Source organism: Gouania willdenowi, unplaced genomic scaffold (assembly GCF_900634775.1).
Source record: "Gouania willdenowi unplaced genomic scaffold, fGouWil2.1 scaffold_332_arrow_ctg1, whole genome shotgun sequence".
Lineage (NCBI taxonomy): Eukaryota > Metazoa > Chordata > Actinopteri > Blenniiformes > Gobiesocidae > Gouania > Gouania willdenowi.
In genome coordinates this window covers 91294-115295 of record NW_021145094.1, presented here as the reverse complement: position 1 = coordinate 115295, position 24002 = coordinate 91294, and the positions used below count along the sequence as shown (strand labels likewise).

The window sequence follows — 24002 nt, the reverse complement described above, 5'->3', positions numbered from 1 at the left end:
ATGTAGAAAAGCAGACTTATCGGTGCAAAGTGGACTCACCACGGCTGTTGTAAACAGGAAGTTCTTCATCCCTGTGTTTCAACAAAATCTACAGTCTGTATAATATGATGAAACAATAAACACGTATATGATCTGTGTCATATCAATAAATAAACAAAATGCTTCCACTGGGAATCCATCCTTAGTCAATGAGAAAAAATCAAATCTTTACATTCACTGCATTAACCACTCGACCATTGATCAGCTGTAATAAATGCTTCTAATCTTTACATATTGTTTTTATTGGAGGTCACAGAAGAACTGTACTATGTCTATGTTCACTTGTGACCACGTTTACCTGAATTTACACAGAGAAGATATTTCATCATTGTTTTTGTTCACAAATCACTAAGAATATTTTTCAAACAATCTGTGGAGCCAAACTTCAGCCTTCACTGTCCAGAACTATGACTTTGTTTCAGTTCAGATTAACTGGTGACCTGCTGAGTTAAAAATGATTTATTTTCAAAGGAAGACAAACAAACACATGGTTCAATGTCTGCCTTTAAAAATAAATAAATAAATAAACATTTTTTAATATAATCTACAGTGACTTTACTCTCACTGCTCATTAAATATTTATTCATTACATTTTATCTATTGTTTCTGAGAACAAACCATCATAATTTAATCATAAATTAATTTATAATCAACAAATTTCCTCTGAAATCCATGAAATCATCCACAGACCAAATCATTCAGACTGTAACTACTTTATTCACACTTAAATCACCATTAAACACATTTATTATGACTGGTTTGTTTTTAAAAGTTTATAAAAAGTTGATTGTGACGTCAGCGCAACAGTTGCGTGGTTGCCAGGTTGAGTATTTTCCCGCTGATTGTGAGATTATAAAATAACTAACTTAGTGATCAAACAGTTTAACGTTGGTTAAAGATGATATTTATGTTTTATTTGGATGATGAACGGATGGTTTTTGGGGCATTTCTGTGGATATTCAACGTATTTCATGCGGGGAATCGTCGGTTGTATCTGGCAACCAGCTAGAGTCAGGAACAAAGCAGTGAAATGGAGGACGGACAGAGCTGGATGATGACTACCGTTAAACTAGAAGAAGAAGAAGAAAAGCTTCGTCATCCCGACCATGTGTGGGACGGAATGTTTGCTCCAAAGATGGAGAAAAGCGGAGAAGAAGAAACGGAGGAGTTTTCAGATGTGTGCTCTGTGAAGGAAGAGGTTAGAACACTCACCACATTCATCCGCTGTTACACACACACTGGAGACTAGTTTAACTGGTGACCCACTTCATTCACACTCACATTTCTCTATCGATAGGTCTCATTGGTGACGCTTCCTTTGGGGGTGTGGCTTTGTAGACGGTCCCTGCCCACTCCTTAGCTCATTAACATAAAGTGTGTGATGAATAAAGCAGCTGTAGTTTGTTCTCTGTGTTCTACTGAGTACACACAGGTTGTTCTACCGAGTACACACGGGTTGTTCTACCGAGTACACACGGGTTGTTCTACCGAGTACACACGGGTTGTTCTACCGAGTACACACAGGTTGTTCTACCGAGTACACACGGGTTGTTCTACTGAGTACACACAGGTTGTTCTACCGAGTACACACGGGTTGTTCTACTGAGCACACACAGGTTGTTCTACTGGTTGTTCTACTGAGTACACACGGGTTGTTCTACTGAGTACACACGGGTTGTTCTACTGGTTGTTCTACCGAGTACACACGGGTTGTTCTACTGAGTACACACGGGTTGTTCTACCGAGTACACACGGGTTGTTCTACCGAGTACACACGGGTTGTTCTACCGAGTACACACGGGTTGTTCTACCGAGTACACACGGGTTGTTCTACCGAGTACACACGGGTTGTTCTACCGAGTACACACGGGTTGTTCTACTGAGCACACACAGGTTGTTCTACTGGTTGTTCTACTGAGTACACACGGGTTGTTCTACTGAGTACACACGGGTTGTTCTACTGGTTGTTCTACTGAGTACACACGGGTTGTTCTACTGAGTACACACGGGTTGTTCTACTGAGTACACACGGGTTGTTCTACTGAGTACACACGGGTTGTTCTACTGAGTACACACGGGTTGTTCTACTGGTTGTTCTACTGAGTACACACGGGTTGTTCTACTGGTTGTTCTACTGAGTACACACGGGTTGTTCTACTGAGTACACACGGGTTGTTCTACTGGTTGTTCTACTGAGTACACACGGGTTGTTCTACTGAGTACACACGGGTTGTTCTACTGAGTACACACGGGTTGTTCTACTGAGTACACACGGGTTGTTCTACTGGTTGTTCTACTGAGTACACACGGGTTGTTCTACTGGTTGTTCTACTGAGTACACACGGGTTGTTCTACTGGTTGTTCTACTGAGTACACACGGGTTGTTCTACCGAGTACACACACGGGTGTTCTACGAGTACACACGGGTTGTTCTACCGAGTACACACGGGTTGTTCTACCAGTACACACGGGTTGTTCTACCGAGTACACACGGGTTTTTACGAACTTTCTACCGAGTACACACGGGTTGTTCTACCGAGTACACACGGTTGTTCTACCGAGTACACACGGTTGTTCTACTAGGTAACACGGTTGTTCTACCGAGTACACACGGGTTGTTCTACTACGAGTAACACGGGTTGTTCTACCGAGTACACACGGGTTGTGTCTACTGAGCACACACGGTTGTTCTACTGGTTGTTCTACGGAGTACACACGGGTTGTTCTACTGAGTACACACGGTTGTTCTACTGGTTGTTCCTGAGTACACACGGGTTGTTCTACTGAGTACACACGGGTTTGTTCTACTGAGTACACACGGGTTGTTCTACTGAGTACACACGGGTTGTTCTACCGAGTACACACGGGTTGTTCTACCGAGTACACACGGGTTGTTCTACCGAGTACACACGGGTTGTTCTACCGAGTACACACGGGTTGTTCTACCGAGTACACACGGGTTGTTCTACCGAGTACACACGGGTTGTTCTACTGTCATTTAGGTTATTGTTATTATTTATTACTGATGGAAATGATAAACCATGTGATTAGATGATATTTTACTCATGAACACTGAACATTTGTGGCGTGTGACAGAATCTTACCACCAGTACATTCTGTGGTCTGGTCTGGTCTTCACCTAAATATTGATAAATGTTAATTAATGATAATTCACTCTAAAATAGCCCTGTATGATAAACCTGTTAAAGTAAAATACTTGTTTGATTAAAAAGCAACTTTGATAATACAGTTAAAAAGAGTAAAACTATATTAAATCCATGTTTACAGAGATATTTCTTTATATTTGGTAGATTATTATCTCTATGATGGAAGATCTCTCAATAATCATTTACAGTGAATATTCTCTGGACGTACAATAAACTGTTATTAAACAAATCAATCAAAACAATTTCATATGAAAAATAGACATAATGATATAAGGAAGAATGACATCATCAAGTCTTTAGAGTCAGCTGGTCTTAATGTGTGTACTTTGATCTGATGAATGGTGTTTTAAACTTTATATTTAAATACTTTATGGTTTCATGTATAATCTGCTTTGTCCATGAACAAGTCCTACTGTACTAGAAATTAATATATAAACATCATTTCACACACCAATATGTAACAATATATCTTTATTAAATAAAGTCATGTTATTTTAAAGGCTGGGATGATGAATACATACGGTCAGTTTTACATTTAATGGATGACGGAGGGAATTTACTTAATTTTTCTGACTTCAAGCATAAATACAATATTTCTTGTACAATCTAATAATTTTCTGATGTTATTAATGCAACACCACAAGCTATTATTTGCACTGTAAAAGGTTTTCTGCTATACACACACCTAGTCCCTCACTGGTCCACTACTGCCCCTTTGTGGACAACAAATGTAACAACAAGTTTCTCAGAACAGTGCATACTTATCTCTGAGAAGATGAAATTTACTACTAATATTTACATCAAAACGTTAAAAATATTAGATGCAATTACCTTACATTTCCTATTCCACCTAAAGCTAAAGAAGTGCATTTTAAAACTATGAACAATATTGATCACTGTAAAGATTTTTTACACTTTAAATGTAATATTGGTGAAAAATGACTTAATAATCTTATCATTATGGCAAAATTCTTTGTACACAAATGTAAATGTGGTGACAGTAAAGCTGATTTTATTGTGTTTCTAAATGAACTAATATCTCTGAAGAACTCTTTAAAACGTCTGTGTATGTCTTTATAATAATCTAATGTTATGTCTTTTCACCCCATTGCACCTTAATATTGTTGGTTATATTATATTCTTACAAATTGTAATGTTTTGTTTTTTTCTGCTCAATGTGCAACTGCTCTTTGAAAACTGTAAGTCTGTAAGCTTCATTTGTTAATTAATATTAATTAATAAATAAACATTCTGCGGTCAGGACCCCTTAGTGTAAAAAACAATAGCTGCCTGTTTAGATGCCTGAACACAAATGAAACATAGGAAATGTAAAAAATCCATGATGGCTGATGTTTTCACACTGGTTCAGTGCTTCAGCCTGAGGTCAAAGGTCAGGAAGGATAAACTCACCATGGCTGATGGTGGAGGAGCCAGTCTGACAGAAATATACATGACATGTATAATAATCCCAGAAAATAACAAATACGTTATGGCTGATTAATGTTTGTGTTTTATCAGCGTAACAGACACAATAATCTGACCAATAGGATGACACGGCCAGTTTAATATGCTAGGTACAGATAGCATTGTGGCTTCATTATTTTTCAATCAAAGCATTTCATGTAATTCAAATAAAGTGAATAAAAAGCGTGAGAAAAGAAGTCAAATCTCTTTTTTTGGGTAGATCTTACGTCACCAAGGTGGTGGGTTTGAAAAGGTTGGAGACCCACTGGTTTAAAGGACTACATGGTTTAAAAAACAGTGTTTTTTTTAGATTATTACAGATTTGCTGTCACATAAACATTTCCATGACAAAGTAGAGCTGCTTGTGAAAAATCTTTATTAGTGTATATAAGAAGGACTCGATAAGGGGCTCCAGGGTATCTAAATAGTAGACAATACATAAATAAGAAAAGGACAGTAATAAGTGCTTCCCAGGGGAAGTGTGGACTAAATATTATGAATTTCAATGGAGAACATTTGTCTGGAAGACTCTTTGTAGATATTTCATCACCCTGTTCAATCATCTCACTATTCAGGAAGTCCTAGGTGCTCTCAGGATGCTAATCATTATCATTATGTCCAAAGGTACACTCTGTCTGAATTAGAAATCATATTCAGGACAAAAATAACTTGAACTGGGATGAACTTTTTTTGGGGTTCAAAGAGCACAAACATTACAACTAAGAACTAGTTGGAATAGTGAGAGCTGCAGCTAGAAAAGCAATCAGGAAGAAATGGTTTCAAGCTGATTCCTGATCTACTAAGGTCTGGTGTGACATTACATATGAATTATATGTAATGGAGAGAATGACCTTCTCTTTGAGGGCATTGATTCTTTTGACATCATTTTTATTCCAGTTTGTACCCGACATTCCCCTTGAAACACTTCTCATCCGTCTCTGACTCCACATCCCACAATGCAACGTGTAAAAAGTGTCAACAAACAAAATGTTTACAAAAGTAACAAACGCAATTTCAACCTTTTCCATCTTTTTTGGAGCAAATGATTTTTCCTTCATTAATGGATCAATGAGTCCTACGCTATGTATTCATCTGATTTAAGAACAAGTGTTCTATTCACCTGCTCCAGGGGTTCATGCATAGTCAGCACCAGGTGGCATTAAATGGGGGGGCATTAAGAAATTTGCGGAGGGCACAACAAACAACCCCCCACCAAAATGTGCACATTAACATTTAAAATAGATAAATAAAACACCACTCATCATTAAAACATGATCCTACTACACCAAACAGCATGTAGTATGGAGACATATAACTTTTTATGAGTGGGTGGATCACTGACAGTCAAGGATACATGGTGTGTTTGTCACATACATATATTTATATACTACTGAATAGTACTTTATGACATGTAGTGAAATAGCATTAGGGTGTTCAGCTTTTACTGTGTGCACATTAACGACAACCTAATGTTATATAAACACAGCCACAAAATCAAAGTTAGCTCGCTAAGCTAACATACCTCTGACCAAGTGGTCGCTATAGAAACGGGCATCAGCAGACTCTGCTCCTCCTGACAACAGACGTAGGTTTAAAATCCACTTTTTACTGCGTTGTTCTGTGAGATTTCTCACCTTTGTGAATGACAATCTTTGGTTCTCTATAAAATCTATTTTCCTTCTCTCGGTTAAAACGATTGGAGCATCCGTAAACTACACAAAATATAAACAGTTTGATGATTTCAGATGTCAGATTATCAAGTTTCCTGCTCTCCATCAGACATTAGCGCTCTAGCTTTGTAGCGAAGCAGCAATGTGAGTGATGTCACGTGAATCAACAGAGCAGGACATAGACATATACATATTACAACAGCTCTAGGTTACGTTCAATAGCACAAATGTAAAACAATGACACCACAGTATATTATATCTATAGAGCAGACTCCTGTACGCTGTCAGTGAGTGGACACATTCAGATGTGATAGCCAATCGGGGGGGGGGGTACAGTAGGTCAGCTGGGGGGGCACTGCCCGCTAATGCCCCCTCATGACGCCAACACTGGTTGCAGGACAGTAGAGATGAAGCTAGTTTATTAAAGACAGGACCATTAACTTCTATCATGTATCACAGCAAACTGTCAAAGTCCAGTCCATGCTTGGTTTGCCAAAAAGTGAGGGAAATGCAGCATTTTAGCTTAGCATACAAGCATTTCCAGTAAAATGCTTAGGTTTAAATTCCTATGAATGGTGTTTTTATTGTAGGTACTGGAGTCTCACAGTAGAAATGAGGTTGGACAGTCTTCATGGCTGCTGTCACACCAGGCCAAAGAGAGAAAGGCTGCTGATGAAGTGGAGATGGAGGAAGAAGGTGAGCCAGAACACATTGGATAGAAAATACAGTAAGAAACTCTGACCCAGATAGAGAAATAATAATGATGTTGCCATCAAAAGCCTGGTCTCAGTGTTTAATGTTGAGGTGTCACTAAAGCAAAAAAAAACAGTTGCTTCAAAGTCACTAATAGTTTTTTTTTTTCAGAAAAAGATGTTTTTTCTCAGCTTTTTGTCACAAACTGGTGATTTGCTTCTATTCAACTGCTGATTACAGAAAAACGAAAGAAGATAGAAACAAAATACATTTTTCTGATGAAATTAGAGACTTTAATCTTTCAGGTGTCACAATTCAGATTGTCATAGTACAAAATATTGTGTGGGTCTTTAAAAATCAGTCAAAATGCTCAGAAACGCTGGCACTGAATGAGTTAATGTGTCTGCAGATAAAAGCAAACAGTTGAATGAACAAAATACATGTTTGCTTGTAAACCAACCCAGAAAACATAAAAATATGATCTGAGAGAGCATGCAACAGTAGATTTAGTTATTACCACACCACCCAAACCTAATTACATGTATATCAGATGTTTTTATCTATGATCAGTCACAAGATATTAGAAGAATATTTGAGTAAATTAGTCTAAAGTTACTAAGTTACATTTCATTTGACTTCCAGTTGGAGCCTGTGTGTGGTTTTATAGCGGTTTGTGGTGCCATCGTGATGGTGCCTATGCTGTACAGACTTATGATCACTTTTTAACATCAAAGAGTCGATGGAACGCTGTTTCAACGACTGGGACAGTTACAGACAATCATTCCCTACGACGTATGTGTGCACGCCCACCTCCCTGGAGAGGTGATGCACCTGAAGGAGCTGTGCCCTGTGTGCTGCTCCGCTCTAGAGAAGGTGGAGGTGTTGCTGCTGTGTACCAGGACAGATGCACATGATTGAACATTTCTTCTCCTTTGAATCCCAAATGATAAAGATGGGTTAGTCAGACACTTTATATGATCTTAATTTACCGTCCTCCTGGCCCTGCTGGTGTGTTTCTAAATGAGTTTAATAACTTTTATCCTCTCTTATCAAACTGGAAGGACTTTTAATCCTGGTGCCGTTAACCTGCACGTTGAGGACGATAGGCCCCGCCCAGCAGTGGATCTTTTATCAATGATTGAAGCTTTGATATTAAACAACATGTATCAGGCCCCACCCACAGTAAGGGCCACACCCTTGACCTGGTGTTCTCTCTTGGTCTACATGATAATCTCATCATGTCGAGGTCAGCTAAACTATGCTGGGGTGTTCCACAGGGCTCAGTCCTAGGACCACTTCTGTTTTTATTCTACCTTCTCCCTGTTGGACAGATCATTCAGAGGTTCAGTGATGTATCTTCTCACCTGTTTGCTGATGACATACAACCGTACTGCTGGTCTAAGATCTCCACAAACGTACCTCTTTAATGGACGACCTGTCCCATGTAAAGCAGTGGCTGAGTGAGAACATCTAAACTCAGAGAAAACTGAGACACTCATTGATGACATCACATGTCATCACTGGTATTAAGCAACACATGGGAGATCTGAGTTTGAGGAACCTCAGAGTTCTCTTTGATGAAGACATGTCTCTAGTGCAACATGTGAGACAGTTATTAAAGAACGCTTTCTTCCAGCTGTGTAATATCTCCAAACTGAGACAGATGTTCTCACAAAAAGAGCTGGAGATCATTATTCATGCTTTTGTGTGGTTGTGGTTGGACTACTGTAACTACCTGTTGATCCACCTACAGTATGTTCTAAACCTCCACCATCAGCACAGACCATATTACTGCTGCTCTGAAGTATCTCCATGGACTTCCTGTTGCCTCCAGAGTGAACTTTAAAGTTCTGGTCCTGACTTTCAGGAGCTCCAGATGCTACAGATGATGTCATAGATCTGATCCAGTTCTACACTACAGCTCAGAGTCTGAGGTCCTCAGGTCAAAACCTGCTAATGGTTCCTGGAACCATAACCAGAGGAGGCGTGTCTTTAAAGCTGTTGTTCTTCATCTCTGGAATGAACTTCCTGTGACCTTTGACTCTGTGGAGACTTTTAAAGACTTCTTTTATTAAAGAGGCTTTTTAGAGCCAATAGATCTGCTTTATGATTGTTTGAGCTTCATTGTGTTCATTATAAACCTCTGTGTGTGAAAAACACTATAAAGTTTACTTAGCTAAAGTTTTGTGTTTGTGGTTGGCAGGTGATATGGGGGGGCTGGAGGAGCCCCCCCTGTGCAGCTGTAGGATGGAGGCTCCACGCGTTGACAGCAGCCAGTGCGTGGCAACGGAGAGCATCAATGGAGAGGTTTCTCAGTCTTTGTTCATAGCTCAGTGGTGGTCAGAACCAGTATCTGTAGACTCATAACACGCTGCTTTTCATTGTTTTTCTACGGTGGCCCTGAAGTGCAAAGCAAAACGTGAAAGAGAGAACACACACACACACACACACACACACACACAACACACACACACATAACCAGAAACCAGAAGGGGTCACATGAGACATCGCTGATTGGACGAGGCAGCCGTCGTTCAGCTTTTCAACTGGAAGAAATGGACAGTTTGTGCTTTTCCCTTCTGGGCCACCGTACATTTCACTTGATATGAACTACTGTATAATCAGCTGTATTTCTAAGGGCTGATTCTATATGTTTAAAATGATAAGTTCACTATTTATTTTTGCTGCTTGTGAAATGTGTAGAAAAGTTGTGTTGGGATAATTGTGTACATTCAGGACGTTCACTGCTCTCACATGGTCAACACCACTGCTGTCCTCATAGTGTCACAATCAAGGGTCAATTCAATTACAATTACATCTTCAATTATCCATCTTCAATTATGATTATGATGACCGTCAGTTTTTCCAATTACAATTACAATGATTGTTTTCCCCCTGAAAGTTAATTACAATTACTTTGTGTTAGCATAACTGGTGAGTGTTGACCATGTCTTAAATCAGCTGTAAAATACATAAAAATATTATAAGCCTTGATTTCATTATTTTTTGAAATGATCCTCAACAGAACTGAACGGTCGTGAGATATGAAACATATTTTAATAATTAACTTCATATGTATAAGCCATAGAGTTGTAAAACGGTTGCCCAGGTTTGCATTTAATTAAATTGTAATTGACAGTTTTTATAGAATTTCCATTCCATTCCAATTACAAAGTCAATTATCTGAACACAATTACAATATAATTATGATTACAACAATTACTGATTTTTACAATTAGAATTTGTAGTTGCATCATAATTATAATAAATGATCAATTACGTGATTACATTTATAATTGACTCCCATCCTGGTCACAATAAAAATAAAAGTTTATGATGAGATGAATTCAGAGTTTTTAAAAGCAAAGAAACAATCACAGCAAGATTAAAGCTTAGATTATTTTATTTACTAGCATTAAACGCTACTTTAACATTTAGCACAAAGTTATTTTTATTGTTCCTTCTGTCCAGGGACTGGGCGGTGGGCGGAGTCAGGCAAACGGTGGCGGAGGTCTGCTGTTCTGTCCGCACTGTGGCGAGGACGCTTCTGAAGCCCAGGAGGTCACCATCCCCTCTTTCAACTCATCCACGGCTTCTGCCTCCTCCATCACCACGCCACCCGTGCCGCTACCCGCCCCCGTGGGGCCGTCCCCCACAGCCTCCATGGGAGGGATGCAGGACGGGAGAGTGCCCCAACGCTCTGTCAGGTGGGGATAGAATGCTTTGTCAGTGTTGGGGTCAATTAGAATTGTAATTATGTTAATGGTCATTAATTACAATAATGGTGTCATTGTAATTAATATCGTAATAGAAGAAATATGTTGTAATTGAATTGTTCTGAAGATTCTATAATATACAATGTAATTAAATCTCCATGGAGACGCAGCCCTCCACATCGCAGTCAGAGAGCGTCACCTTGAACGTGAGTCCAACGTTCATTATCTGCATTTTGATATTTGATATTTGAGGAATGACTGAGCCTTAAAAAGTACATGTTGTGTGTTTGTGTGTGTGTGTGTGTGTGTGTGCAGGCTGTTTTTATCCAGAGCTGCAGATCTAGATATCCTGAACAGGAAGGCAGAAACCCCGCCCATCCTGGCACAGGTCCACTCCCCAGTGTGGGCGTCGCTTCAGATCAACAGGAAGCTACGACAGGGAGTCACCAACCGCATGCTCCGGACAGAAAGAATTGTTAGCAGGTAGCTTTGACGTCTCAAATGCTCGACGCTCGCTCTGTCTGTTTTTACTTCCTGATTGGACTCCTGCGTGTTTTTCTCAGCGACGTCGCACAAGGTTGCGAGAACGTCCCGATTCCCTGTGTAAATGCTGTGGACGACGAGGACTGCCCGTCAGACTACCAATATGTGTCAGAAAACTGCCAAACGTCCACCATGAATACCGATGGCATTATTACACGCTTAAAGGTAATTTAACGTCACAGAACATTGACAAAAGAAAAGCTAAAGCTCTTGTTTTGCTTCTCCTCAGCGCTGTAGCTGCAGCGATGACTGCTCGTCCTCTAACTGTCTCTGTGGGCAGCTCAGCATCCGCTGCTGGTACGACAAGGTAGACATTAGACAGGATTTCAACAACTTCATATTCAACACCATGGATGGAAGTTCAGAGCGTTTTTCCATCATCTTTAGGCATCTCACCTGGATCTCACCCTTTTCCAAACAAACAAAGCATTTGCATCTAGAAATAGGAGCCAAATGTACGTCTGTAACCTTTTTATAAAGCAGCAGAGGATATGAGTAAACAGTAGAGTTAGCGCTGCATGCTAAAGTGCTAAAGTAGCAGCGTTCCTGCTTGTAACACTAGTAGCTGTTCTAAATGTAGCTTACATACAGTTTGATATTTATTATTGATAAACTCAATCAGCATATTGATTTTAAAATATCCCATAACATTTCTTCTACATTATTTTCCATTTTTGGAAATGTGTACTTGAGAAAAAAGGAACAAATCTTTTGTCTTCCGTTTTTCCAGAACCAGCGGCTTCTTCAAGAATTCAACCAAACTGAACCTCCGCTTATATTTGAATGCAACTCAGCCTGTTCCTGTTCTCAGACATGCAACAACAGGGTGGTGCAGGCTGGGATCAAGTGAGTGACATACGACACATCACTGTGGTTTCTTTCTTTTTGTTCAGGAAAGATGTTCACGTCTAACTCCAAATTGCTCAATAAACCCAGAAATGACCATGATGTCAAACACTAAGTGCTCAATGAAAAGCAACGTTCACTCTGGAGATCAGTTCTCTAAAGGAATCTGACCAACGTTGTGGTTTACTTCCTCTGCACAGAGTTCGTCTGCAGCTCTACCGGACACCGAACATGGGATGGGGAGTCCGAGCCCTTCAGGATATTCCACAGGGAAGCTTCATCTGCGAGTACGAAGGAAATCAGTCATTGGCTGGTTGTGGGAATCATTGGGTTACGTTAAATCTGATGTTTTTTCCCTCAAAGATACGTTGGTGAACTGATCTCTGATGCAGAAGCAGACGAGAGAGAAAATGATTCATACATGTTTGACCTGGACAACAAGGTCAACCACTTTCTAAGCTAATTAGCACTAAGTTCTTCATTAAGACTTTTATTTTGATACTGAAACACCCTCGTGCTTTTTGCCAAGGACGGCGAGGTGTACTGCATCGACGGCCGTTACTATGGCAACATCAGCCGCTTCATCAACCACCTGTGTGAGTCCAACGTATTCCCACTGCGTGTGTTCATGCTGCACCAGGACCTCCGCTTCCCCCGTATCGCCATCTTCAGCTCCAGAGACATCCTCAGTGGACAGGAACTGGGGTGAGATGCCTTCAACGTAGGATTCAGCAGGGTTGGCCTCAATTACATTTAACTCTCACCATTATGTTGACCAGAAGTCTTTACAAGTATTTTCCCCTGAATTCAATTACTAAAGTTCAATTACAATTAATCACAATTACTGAGCGCTTAATAAAACATAACCTTCCTCTTGTGTTAGCTTTCTGTTAGCATCTCTAATGCTAACGGGTCAGTTTGACCCATGTCTGTAAATTACACACATCTCTCTTTATCCATGAAAATATGGTTTTAATATTTTTGATGTGGACGTCTGAGCCTTTATCTGTCAGTATAGCTCTAGATTTCTGCTTCTGTCAAATGGTACAATGATAGCATTATATATAACATACAGGTGAAGTGGATTTTAATAATGGTTTACCACCTAGGCCTATGTGTAAACCATAGAAATATAACACAGTTCTATGGTTTACCACCTAGGCCCGTGTGTAAACCATAGAAATATAACACAGTTCTGTGGTTTACCACCTAGGCCCGTGTGTAAACCATAGAAATATAACACAGTTCTATGGTTTACCACCTAGGCCCATGTGTAAACCATAGAAATATAACACAGTTCTATGGTTTACCACCTAGGCCCATGTGTAAACCATAGAAATATAACACAGTTCTATGGTTTACCACCTAGGCCTATGTGTAAACCATAGAAATATAACACAGTTCTATGGTTTACCACCTAGGCCTATGTGTAAACCATAGAAATATAACACAGTTCTGTGGTTTACCACCTAGACCTATGTGTAAACCATAGAAATATAACACAGTTCTGTGGTTTACCACCTAGGCCCGTGTGTAAACCATAGAAATATAACACAGTTCTGTGGTTTACCACCTAGGCCCGTGTGTAAACCATAGAAATATAACACAGTTCTATGGTTTACCACCTAGGCCCGTGTGTAAACCATAGAAATATAACACAGTTCTATGGTTTACCACCTAGGCCCGTGTGTAAACCATAGAAATATAACACAGTTCTATGGTTTACCACCTAGGCCCGTGTGTAAACCATAGAAATATAACACAGTTCTGTGGTTTACCACCTAGGCCCGTGTGTAAACCATAGAAATATAACACAGTTCTGTGGTTTACCACCTAGGCCCGTGTGTAAACCATAGAAATATAACACAGTTCTATGGTTTACCACCTAGGCCCGTGTGTAAACCATAGAAATATAACACAGTTCTATGGTTTACCACCTAGGCCCATGTGTAAACCATAGAAATATAACAGTTCTATGGTTTACCACCTAGGCCCATGTGTAAACCATAGAAATATAACACAGTTCTGTGGTTTACCACCTAGGCCCATGTGTAAACCATAGAAATATAACACAGTTCTGTGGTTTACCACCTAGGCCCATGTGTAAACCATAGAAATATAACACAGTTCTGTGGTTTACCACCTAGGCCCGTGTGTAAACCATAGAAATATAACACAGTTCTATGGTTTACCACCTAGGCCCGTGTGTAAACCATAGAAATATAACACAGTTCTATGGTTTACCACCTAGGCCCGTGTGTAAACCATAGAAATATAACACAGTTCTGTGGTTTACCACCTAGGCCCGTGTGTAAACCATAGAAATATAACACAGTTCTGTGGTTTACCACCTAGGCCCGTGTGTAAACCATAGAAATATAACACAGTTCTATGGTTTACCACCTAGGCCCGTGTGTAAACCATAGAAATATAACACAGTTCTATGGTTTACCACCTAGGCCCATGTGTAAACCATAGAAATATAACAGTTCTATGGTTTACCACCTAGGCCCATGTGTAAACCATAGAAATATAACACAGTTCTGTGGTTTACCACCTAGGCCCATGTGTAAACCATAGAAATATAACACAGTTCTGTGGTTTACCACCTAGGCCCATGTGTAAACCATAGAAATATAACACAGTTCTGTGGTTTACCACCTAGGCCCATGTGTAAACCATAGAAATATAACACAGTTCTATGGTTTACCACCTAGGCCCGTGTGTAAACCATAGAAATATAACACAGTTCTGTGGTTTACCACCTATGTGTAAACCATAGAAATATAACACAGTTCTATGGTTTACCACCTAGGCCCATGTGTAAACCATAGAAATATAACACAGTTCTATGGTTTACCACCTAGGCCCATGTGTAAACCATAGAAATATAACACAGTTCTATGGTTTACCACCTAGGCCCATGTGTAAACCATAGAAATATAACACAGTTCTATGGTTTACCACCTATGTGTAAACCATAGAAATATAACACAGTTCTATGGTTTACCACCTAGACCTATGTGTAAACCATAGAAATATAACACAGTTCTATGGTTTACCACCTAGGCCCATGTGTAAACCATAGAAATATAACACAGTTCTGTGGTTTACCACCTAGGCCCATGTGTAAACCATAGAAATATAACACAGTTCTGTGGTTGACCACCTAGGCCTATGTGTAAACCATAGAAATATAACACAGTTCTGTGGTTTACCACCTAGACCTATGTGTAAACCATAGAAATATAACACAGTTCTGTGGTTTACCACCTAGACCTATGTGTAAACCATAGAAATACAACACAGTTCTATGGTTTACCACCTATGTGTAAACCATAGAAATATAACACAGTTCTATGGTTTACCACCTAGGCCCGTGTGTAAACCATAGAAATATAACACAGTTCTATGGTTTACCACCTAGGCCTATGTGTAAACCATAGAAATATAACACAGTTCTATGGTTTACCACCTAGGCCCATGTGTAAACCATAGAAATATAACACAGTTCTATGGTTTACCACCTAGGCCCATGTGTAAACCATAGAAATATAACACAGTTCTATGGTTTACCACCTAGGCCCATGTGTAAACCATAGAAATATAACACAGTTCTATGGTTTACCACCTAGGCCCATGTGTAAACCATAGAAATATAACACAGTTCTATGGTTTACCACCTAGGCCCATGTGTAAACCATAGAAATATAACACAGTTCTATGGTTTACCACCTAGGCCCATGTGTAAACCATAGAAATATAACACAGTTCTATGGTTTACCACCTAGGCCCATGTGTAAACCATAGAAATATAACACAGTTCTATGGTTTACCACCTAGGCCCATGTGTAAACCATAGAAATATAACATAGTTTATAGTTACATAATTGAGGCCAACCCTGGGCCAAACTAATGGTCTCTTTGTTACTCTTCACATATGACTTTGAACACCCAATGTTCTTCTATTGTCAGGCTGGATTATGGAGAACGGTTCTGGGACATCAAGAGCAAGTATTTCAGCTGTCAGTGTGGATCAGAGAAGTGCAAACACTCAGCTGAAGCCATGGAGCCTGGAGGACAGTCCAGATGTTAGCATGTTCTACTTTTAACACGTCTTGTACATTCTGGCTTCACGCATACGCAGTGTGTGGTACGAGTCGTGTTGTTGGTGTTCCTCTGTGCTTATCTGAATAAACGTGGTGTTACCATTGGCTGCAAACTACTGAGGTTTGATGAGTCCAGGCCATACGAGTGCTGGAGAAATGAAGGTAACATTGGGACGTGGGTTCCAGAGCTGGACAAGAAGAAGCGAGCATTGGCTGTGGCTTTGAGAAATCACCATGGAGATATCTGTGGAGGAACTGGACAATGACAACGGTATGACGACATTGTTTGTAAAACTGGACGCTGTTTTTCTGAAAAAGGAAAAAGATTGTACGTATGAAGCGTACGCGTACTTTGACCACATCAGTTTCAGTGGTGGACTTTATTATTAACTTTGAACAGCGTTACAACCAGATGAAAAGGAACAATGTGACACTTCTAGATGCTATGTTAGCCGTTAGCTTCTCAATGAGAAAGATTGACAGCTAACAGCGGCTAGCCATTCTTTTGGGAATTCATTAATCTAGCACTTTATCCATCCATTAATCAGATTAAAAAACGGTTTTTGTTTTTAAGCAACCAAACAAATAATGAAGGTATTTATTCCATTTATTGCAAATGAACCATTTAGTGTTTATAAGTAACAATAAAATAACAACACAGTTAAGTCAACTTACTGAAGAATGAATATCAAAGAAAAAATCAAACAATTGTTCAATGTATGCAATTTATAAAAAAAAAAATGTAAATAAAACAATTATTAATAAGAATCAGACATTTTCAGCTGTAATCTCAATTTTTGTGCATTTCTGTTTTCATTTTTTGAATAAATATTGTTTGGTTTTTTTGTTTTATTTTACTGAACTTTATTTTAGTAAATTTTTAATATAAATACCTTATGTGTGGTGAGGACATGTTATGAGATGTGTGTGCGTCTGTGTCCACTAAAAGTTATGTGAGTGAGTTTTAGCACATTTGTCCTCATGTTACTTATGCTTCATCACTATTAACTCATCAAACAGGACTAAAACCATGACCTTGTAGACCAGGGGTCTCCAATCCTGGTCCTCAAGAGCCTCTATCCAGCATGTGTTAGATGTTTCCCTCTTCCAACACACCTGATTCCAATGATGACCTCACCGTCAAGCTCTGCAGAATCCTGATAACCATCCTGGTCATTTCAATCAGGTGTTGGAAGAGGAAACATCTAAAACATCCTGGATAGTGGCTCTTGAGGACCAGGATTGGAGACCCCTGTTGTAGAGGCTCAGACTCCACTTGCAGAAGTTGGTGCTGCAGCATCGTGGAAGTCCTGTCATGGTAGACTAGATCCATCAACACTGGACTACATTGTGGAGCGTAAAATGGTCCCACACTTTCTGTGTTTTTCCCACTCCACCGGTGTCCACGTCGTCCACCAATCGTTGATTAATCAGTCTGGGTGAAACCAGAGACCGTGTGCAAAGTGGGCGTGGTACAGACTGTGGTAACGTCACGTGACTTAAACAAAGCATCGAGGCAGAGAATTTGTGTTGAATCCTTTTTGTAATAGAATAATTTGAGGAATGGTTTCAGCCCGACATGGAGCTTCTCTTCCATAAAGTGGACTCTCAAAGGTTGATTTGGGGGTAAAACACCGGCCTTGTTAAGTGGGATACAACTGAACCAGGACACAGCTTTCCTCACAGAACAGCCTCCGTGGAGAGGCAGACGCATCAGTGTGGACAACAAAGGACGGTGACGGCGTTAGCGGGTACAAACCCACGGGATAAGTTTGGTAAACAATCACGATGTGAAAGCACTGGGATAATGACTGCCTGCACATAAACACCAACTAACAATATCACGCTGTTAACAAATGATCTACTGTCTAAAGTTTTTATTAGTGAAGCTGTGTGTGCTCAGCATCATAGACACTGCATACACTCACATGGTGTGTGAAGAAAACTACTGTATGTTGATGATCTCAGTGAAAAGCAGGTAAATAAGCTGAAGAGGACAGAAAGGTCCATCTGGAGATGGAATGTGAGAAAAGTGCATCTACCTCTACAATAGGACAGACACAATGTCACATTGAGAGTCAATATTCCACTCCTGCTGAGTAAGCATCATTAAAAAGGGGAGGAGCTGTGCTAGACATGGACAAGGACAGGGCAGTGATGTTTAAGCAGCAGATACCTCTTCAGTTTACCTGCTCAGGACATTACTGTGTCAACACAAGAGACAGTGATTACACACAGTGTTAAATCCAAGATGTACTGGCTGAAGATGAAGTCCTGATCGCAACAAAAACATGTCCCCAGACGAGAAGAACAAGGTGCTCGTCAAAGGAACGTTTGTCCATGCATCAGCAGATCACCTGCATAAACTCATTCAAAGTTCAGGGAACAAAGACGGGGACTGTTTCACTATTTTACAACATATGAATGTGACACGTCCCAAAGATACAGCAACACAAAGCCAACTGTTGGTTTACCTCTACATTCAGAATATAATCAACAGTGGATCTGCAGGAGCTGGAGCCACATGTATGGTATCTACATATAATGGACCATTTCACGTTTCAGTGCCAGAAAGATTGTGAAAACAAAGAAATGTCGGCTCTTTCATCCACACAAGCTCGTCAGTGAGAACGGTTGAGAATTCAATAATGAAGAGTTCAATGTTGGGATCAGGACAACAGCAGGATACGTCCCTGGAGCAACGAGCTGATGGACACTAACTAAGGGTGTGGTCACACTGGCAACCAGGGCCGTTCCTAACCAGCTCTGTGTAACCATGGAGACCATTGTCTGGCCTGTGTAGGTGTGAACTGCACCACAGGGGGGGGGTAACGGCCCAATGGTCCTGCTAGAAGAGGTGGTCCAAACACACTAGACTAGACCCGCGTGCAAAACGTGATGACGTTGGTACCGTACGATGCTTTACGGCACATAAACATCTACATTCCATAATGATCGCGGTGTCAGAAGAAAAGGTCAGAGTGGGCGTGACCTGATATATATGAACAACATGACGTCTCACTTCTCTTTGATCAGCTGACAGTGGGACAGTAACAGTAGCAGCTCATCATCATGTCTGGGTATTTATGAAGATATAAATACATATTAATGTTATATTAACTCATATAAACCAAACATGTGTCATGTTCTCATTATACCAGTAATATGTTACACATTAGCAGCAGTAAAATGTTCTATATGTTTTGGTTTATATGTGTTAATATTCCAGTAATATGTGTTTATATGTATATTTATATCCTCAGAATTCTGGGTTTTACTCAAACCCCTCATCATCACGTCTCTGCAGAAGAAGACCCTCTGCTGCACCTCAGCACTTTAACAACATTCAGCATCAGATCAAATCTATCACAAAAACATCTTCTACCACCTAAAGAACATCTCCAGAGTGAAAGGTTTAATGACTCAGAAAGATCAGGAGAAACTGGTCCATGCTTTTATCTCCAGCAGACTGGACTATTGTAATGGTCTTCATCAAACATCTACAGCTGGTTCAGAACGCTGCAGCTCAGGTCTGAACCAGAACAAAGAGGTCAGAACACATTACACTGGCTCCCAGTCAGCCTCAGAGGAGACTGTAAAGTTCTGCTGCTGGTTATAAATGTGTGAATGGGTTTGGTCCAGAATACATCAGTGAGATGTTAGTCAGGTATGAACCCAGCAGGTCTCTGAGATCTATGGACACAGGTCAGATAGTGGAGCCCAGAGCTCATAGATCTATGGACACAGGTCAGATAGTGGAGCCCAGAGCTCATAGATCTATGGACACAGGTCAGATAGTGGAGCCCAGAGCTCATAGATCTATGGACACAGGTCAGATAGTGGAGCCCAGAGCTCATAGATCTATGGACACAGGTCAGATAGTGGAGCCCAGAGCTCATAGATCTATGGACACAGGTCAGATAGTGGAGCCCAGAGCTCATAGATCTATGGACACAGGTCAGATAGTGGAGCCCAGAGCTCATAGATCTATGGACACAGGTCAGATAGTGGAGCCCAGAGCTCATAGATCTATGGACACAGGTCAGATAGTGGAGCCCAGAGCAATCTGTGGAGGTAAATTTCATTATCCTGTCTTTACAGTGAAGAAACATGACTTTGTTTCAGTCATATCACTGACTGCTGTGTTAAAAAGACACAGCCCACTGTCTCCAAATCCTCGCTTCTGATTGGTCAATCCCACACATGGGGGAGCGGGGAGGGGAGGGGCCATTTCTATGAGCATGAATCAGTTTTGCTACAAACGTCTCACAAAATGTGTTACAAACCTCAAGCAGCTCAGATTCACATGAGAAAAGTATTTAGTGTTAGTGTAGATTAGAGAAGTTATAACTGTAGAGTTGTGGTTGTAAACCATCATTTATAAAGTAATTAAAAATCATGTGAATAAATGTTAGATTACGTTTGCAGCTGTAACTTTATGTGTAAATATCAGTCTATACATTTATTTTCTCATCATTTGTGACGTTACATTTATTTCACATGTGGATTTTTTATACACAAACATTTTGCAACATATCTACCTTCATAGTTTTCACTTAACATTACATTTTCAATTACCCATGTTCAATTACAATTCATTTATGATATTTTTTATCCTCAGAAACTCAATTACAATTATGTTCTTAATTACTAATGTTTAATTACAATGAATCACAATTACTGAGCCTGAAATAAATAACCTAATAAAAGTTACGCTTCCTCTTGTGTTAGCTTTCTGTTAGCATCTCTAATGCTAACAGGTCCTAAATCAGCTGTAAAATACACTAAAAACTAATATTTATCATGTAATTTATTCCTATTTAATGGTTTCTTTGTTAGGATTCATAATTAATGAAAAGTTTTTAATATTTTTGGTGTGAAAGCCTTTTATTGTGTCACTAAACCTCTAGATTTAATTATTTTAAATAGTAACATGTGGGACAGTTTGATATGAAACATTTTATTAATTATTATGTGTAGAACTGTACATATAGAACTGTAATATGGTTCCACAGTTTAGCGCTGGATTATAATTGACCACTTGTGCCAAAGTGTCTTTGAGCAAGTTGTTTTAATGGTTGACTAACGTCTCCCATGGTAGCTCCATCTATTTCAAGTCCTTTTACCTGAAAGGCTGGGATTTGGATGTTCTGTATCCAGAGTATGACTGTTTGATGATTTACTGCTAAAATGGTTCTAAAGATGGTGCAGGTGGGACCAGATGAGAAGAATGAAGATATTATTGGTTCTTATGATCAGTCTGAAATTACTTATGAGGACAACAACCCAGTTTATGAGTTTCATAAAGAGAATCCTTCCACTCATCATAGAACAAGAAGCCAGAACATTATGAGGAGCTGTCCATGACCAACATCTGGATCCACAGCGGTTTCAATAAAAGATTCCTGGGATATGTTCAATATAATTGAGGAGGTTCTAAAATGCACCAACTTGGAGAGAAGAAGAAACTGTTCATCGTGTGAAGTCATTACCAGAATAAGTCAAACATACCACCCATCATGAGGTCCTCCACATCACAGGAGATGTCAACATGACCATGGTGAGCTTTGTGCAGAAGAAAGGAAAGTCTGTGGTCCTCCTGAGGACTATGTATGATGACACAACAGTGGAGGACAGCAGTCAGAAGAAGAAACAAACAGAAGGAGGATGAGATGTTAACAACAACTCATGGAAGTGAAGAACACAGAGGTGGTCAATGGTGCTCTGGTACAATATGGTGGATGTTAACAACACCCTGATTACATGAGTGTTCTAAACAATGCACAGCAGCTATTCATCAAGGAGCTGGACAAAGAACTGCTCATTCCACATATACAGTAAGGATGGAGGACACACCACAACTACATATGCATTTCATTGATGCAATGAGAAGATGTGTGATATAAAAACACAACACTACCATCATACAGCCATAAGAAGACATCAGGCTGGAGGGACAAGGAGAAAAGTAGGTGGTGCTCAATCTGTGGTTTCCATAGACAGAAAAGTCTCCAGCTGGTGTTCCCAGTGTCACCCAGTCTGTGTACAAATATGTAGGGCTCATCTGTGGGGAACGTATATAATGAGATAGTAGTTTGTGTTCTACAGATGTGGTTAGTTGTGGTTTAATTTGGTTACATTCACCAGATCACCATAGTTACAGTCCAGGAACAGTTCAGTTTAATGAGCATGTTTTCTGTTATTATCAGTATGTGTATGTGTTACACAATGATAAACACGTCTGAAACATTAAAAAACTCCTAAAGTGATTATATGAAGTAAAGTATGGAGTCATTCATTCATTTAGAATCACACACAAAGAAACTATAACAATAGATTATGTTTTCTAATAAAATGTGCACAACTCAATAAGGAGCCATTACAATCCATCAAATCAGTCACACAAATAAACTCATTCAAATCAATGAGCAATAAAAACTGATTTACTGTCAATAGTCAATATTCTAATTATTGATCCAGAAAGTTGAATTGTGGGAAAAAGAAAGAAAAGTTTATTCATAGAAGAAGAAAGTAGACACACCTCCCTCAGATTGTTCCCATGACGACAGTTTATCTGAGGAATGTTTGTCCTCCTTTACACATAATCAATATTATTGATTTAATCTATTTCTATATAATCAATAAATAACTAAATGGGCTTAAATCAAACAATAAATAAACTACACATATAACACAGGACAAGTCAACAACAGCTGTGTTGCCAGGTTGGGTTTAGAGTTTTTGAAGGAGACGATGTAGATACATTTATGACAGTTTATGGTAGAATTAGAATATAATAACAGCTCTATCTGGATGGCTCTGTGACAGCTACACATTGTTGAGAGGAAAAAATAAATAAACAGGAGACAGAAGGATTTCATTCATAGACTTATTAAAAAGTTTATTTAGTCACTTTAAAGTATTTAAAAAGCTCAATGAGCCTCTGTTTAGATAGTTTTAGTAGCACAGGCTACATACCTGAGCTAACGTCAGTAAACTGTACTAAACTTACATTATTAGTTTCATGCTTAAAGATGTTCATTTACAGGTTCTCTGTCTGAAAACAGCTGCTGGTTTAAGAGTAAATTAGTGCAGAAAACAACCTTTTGGTTTGTGAAACCATTAAATATTGAGAATCAATCATTTCAGCAAAACAGATGATATTATCAGTTAAACATCTTGTAATAAGTGCAGGTAAATGTAGTATCTATATAGAGCCAGGAGGTGGTGGTAGAGCTACAGTATAGATGTGCTGTTCCACAGGTTGGACCATGTGAATAGATTGTAAACTTTCCATGTGACCAGCAGTGATTAGAACTCAGTGAAGGAGAACCAGCAGAACAACAAGGATGCTTTAAAAGCACAGAGTCAGTTCAACTCAGACACAGAGTAGCTCATCTGGAGGACTGGGACCATTCCTGGAGGACTGGGACCATCCCTGGAGGACTGGGACCATTCCAGGAGGACTGGGACCAATCCTGGAGGACTGGGACCATTCCTGGAGAAGGACTGGGACCATTCCTGGAGGACTGGGACCATTCCTGGAGGAGGACTGGGACCATTCCTGGAGGACTGGGACCATTCCTGGAGGAGGACTGGGACCATTCCTGGAGGACTGGGACCATTCCTGGAGGACTGGGATCATTCCTGGAGGACTGGGACCATTCCTGGTGGACTGGGACCATTCCTGGAGGACTGGGACCATTCCTGGAGAAGGACTGGGACCATTCCTGGTGGACTGGGATCATTCCTGGA

The 24002-nt window shown here is 39.9% G+C and overlaps 1 protein-coding gene across 3 annotated transcripts; it reads left to right on the top strand.

Annotated features, from left to right (window-relative positions):
- The first annotated feature begins 1175 nt into the window (after nt 1-1175).
- LOC114459640 (histone-lysine N-methyltransferase EHMT2-like) lies at nt 1176-16901 on the top strand. 3 transcript variants are annotated; one of them, XM_028441826.1, is made up of 12 exons: nt 1182-1237; nt 6931-7036; nt 9237-9340; nt 10505-10740; nt 11080-11232; nt 11313-11457; nt 11522-11599; nt 12023-12138; nt 12339-12425; nt 12502-12580; nt 12668-12843; nt 16114-16901. In XM_028441826.1, exons 2-12 carry the CDS (start codon nt 7024-7026, stop codon nt 16232-16234), a joined length of 1308 nt encoding a protein of 435 aa, XP_028297627.1. In that variant the 5' UTR covers nt 1182-1237; nt 6931-7023; the 3' UTR covers nt 16235-16901. The 3 variants fall into 3 exon arrangements, with proteins under 3 accessions (XP_028297628.1, XP_028297627.1, XP_028297626.1); XM_028441825.1 differs by having other exon boundaries at nt 9216-9340; XM_028441827.1 differs by lacking the exon at nt 9237-9340 and having other exon boundaries at nt 1176-1237.
- Nucleotides 16902-24002: the final 7101 nt, after the last annotated feature.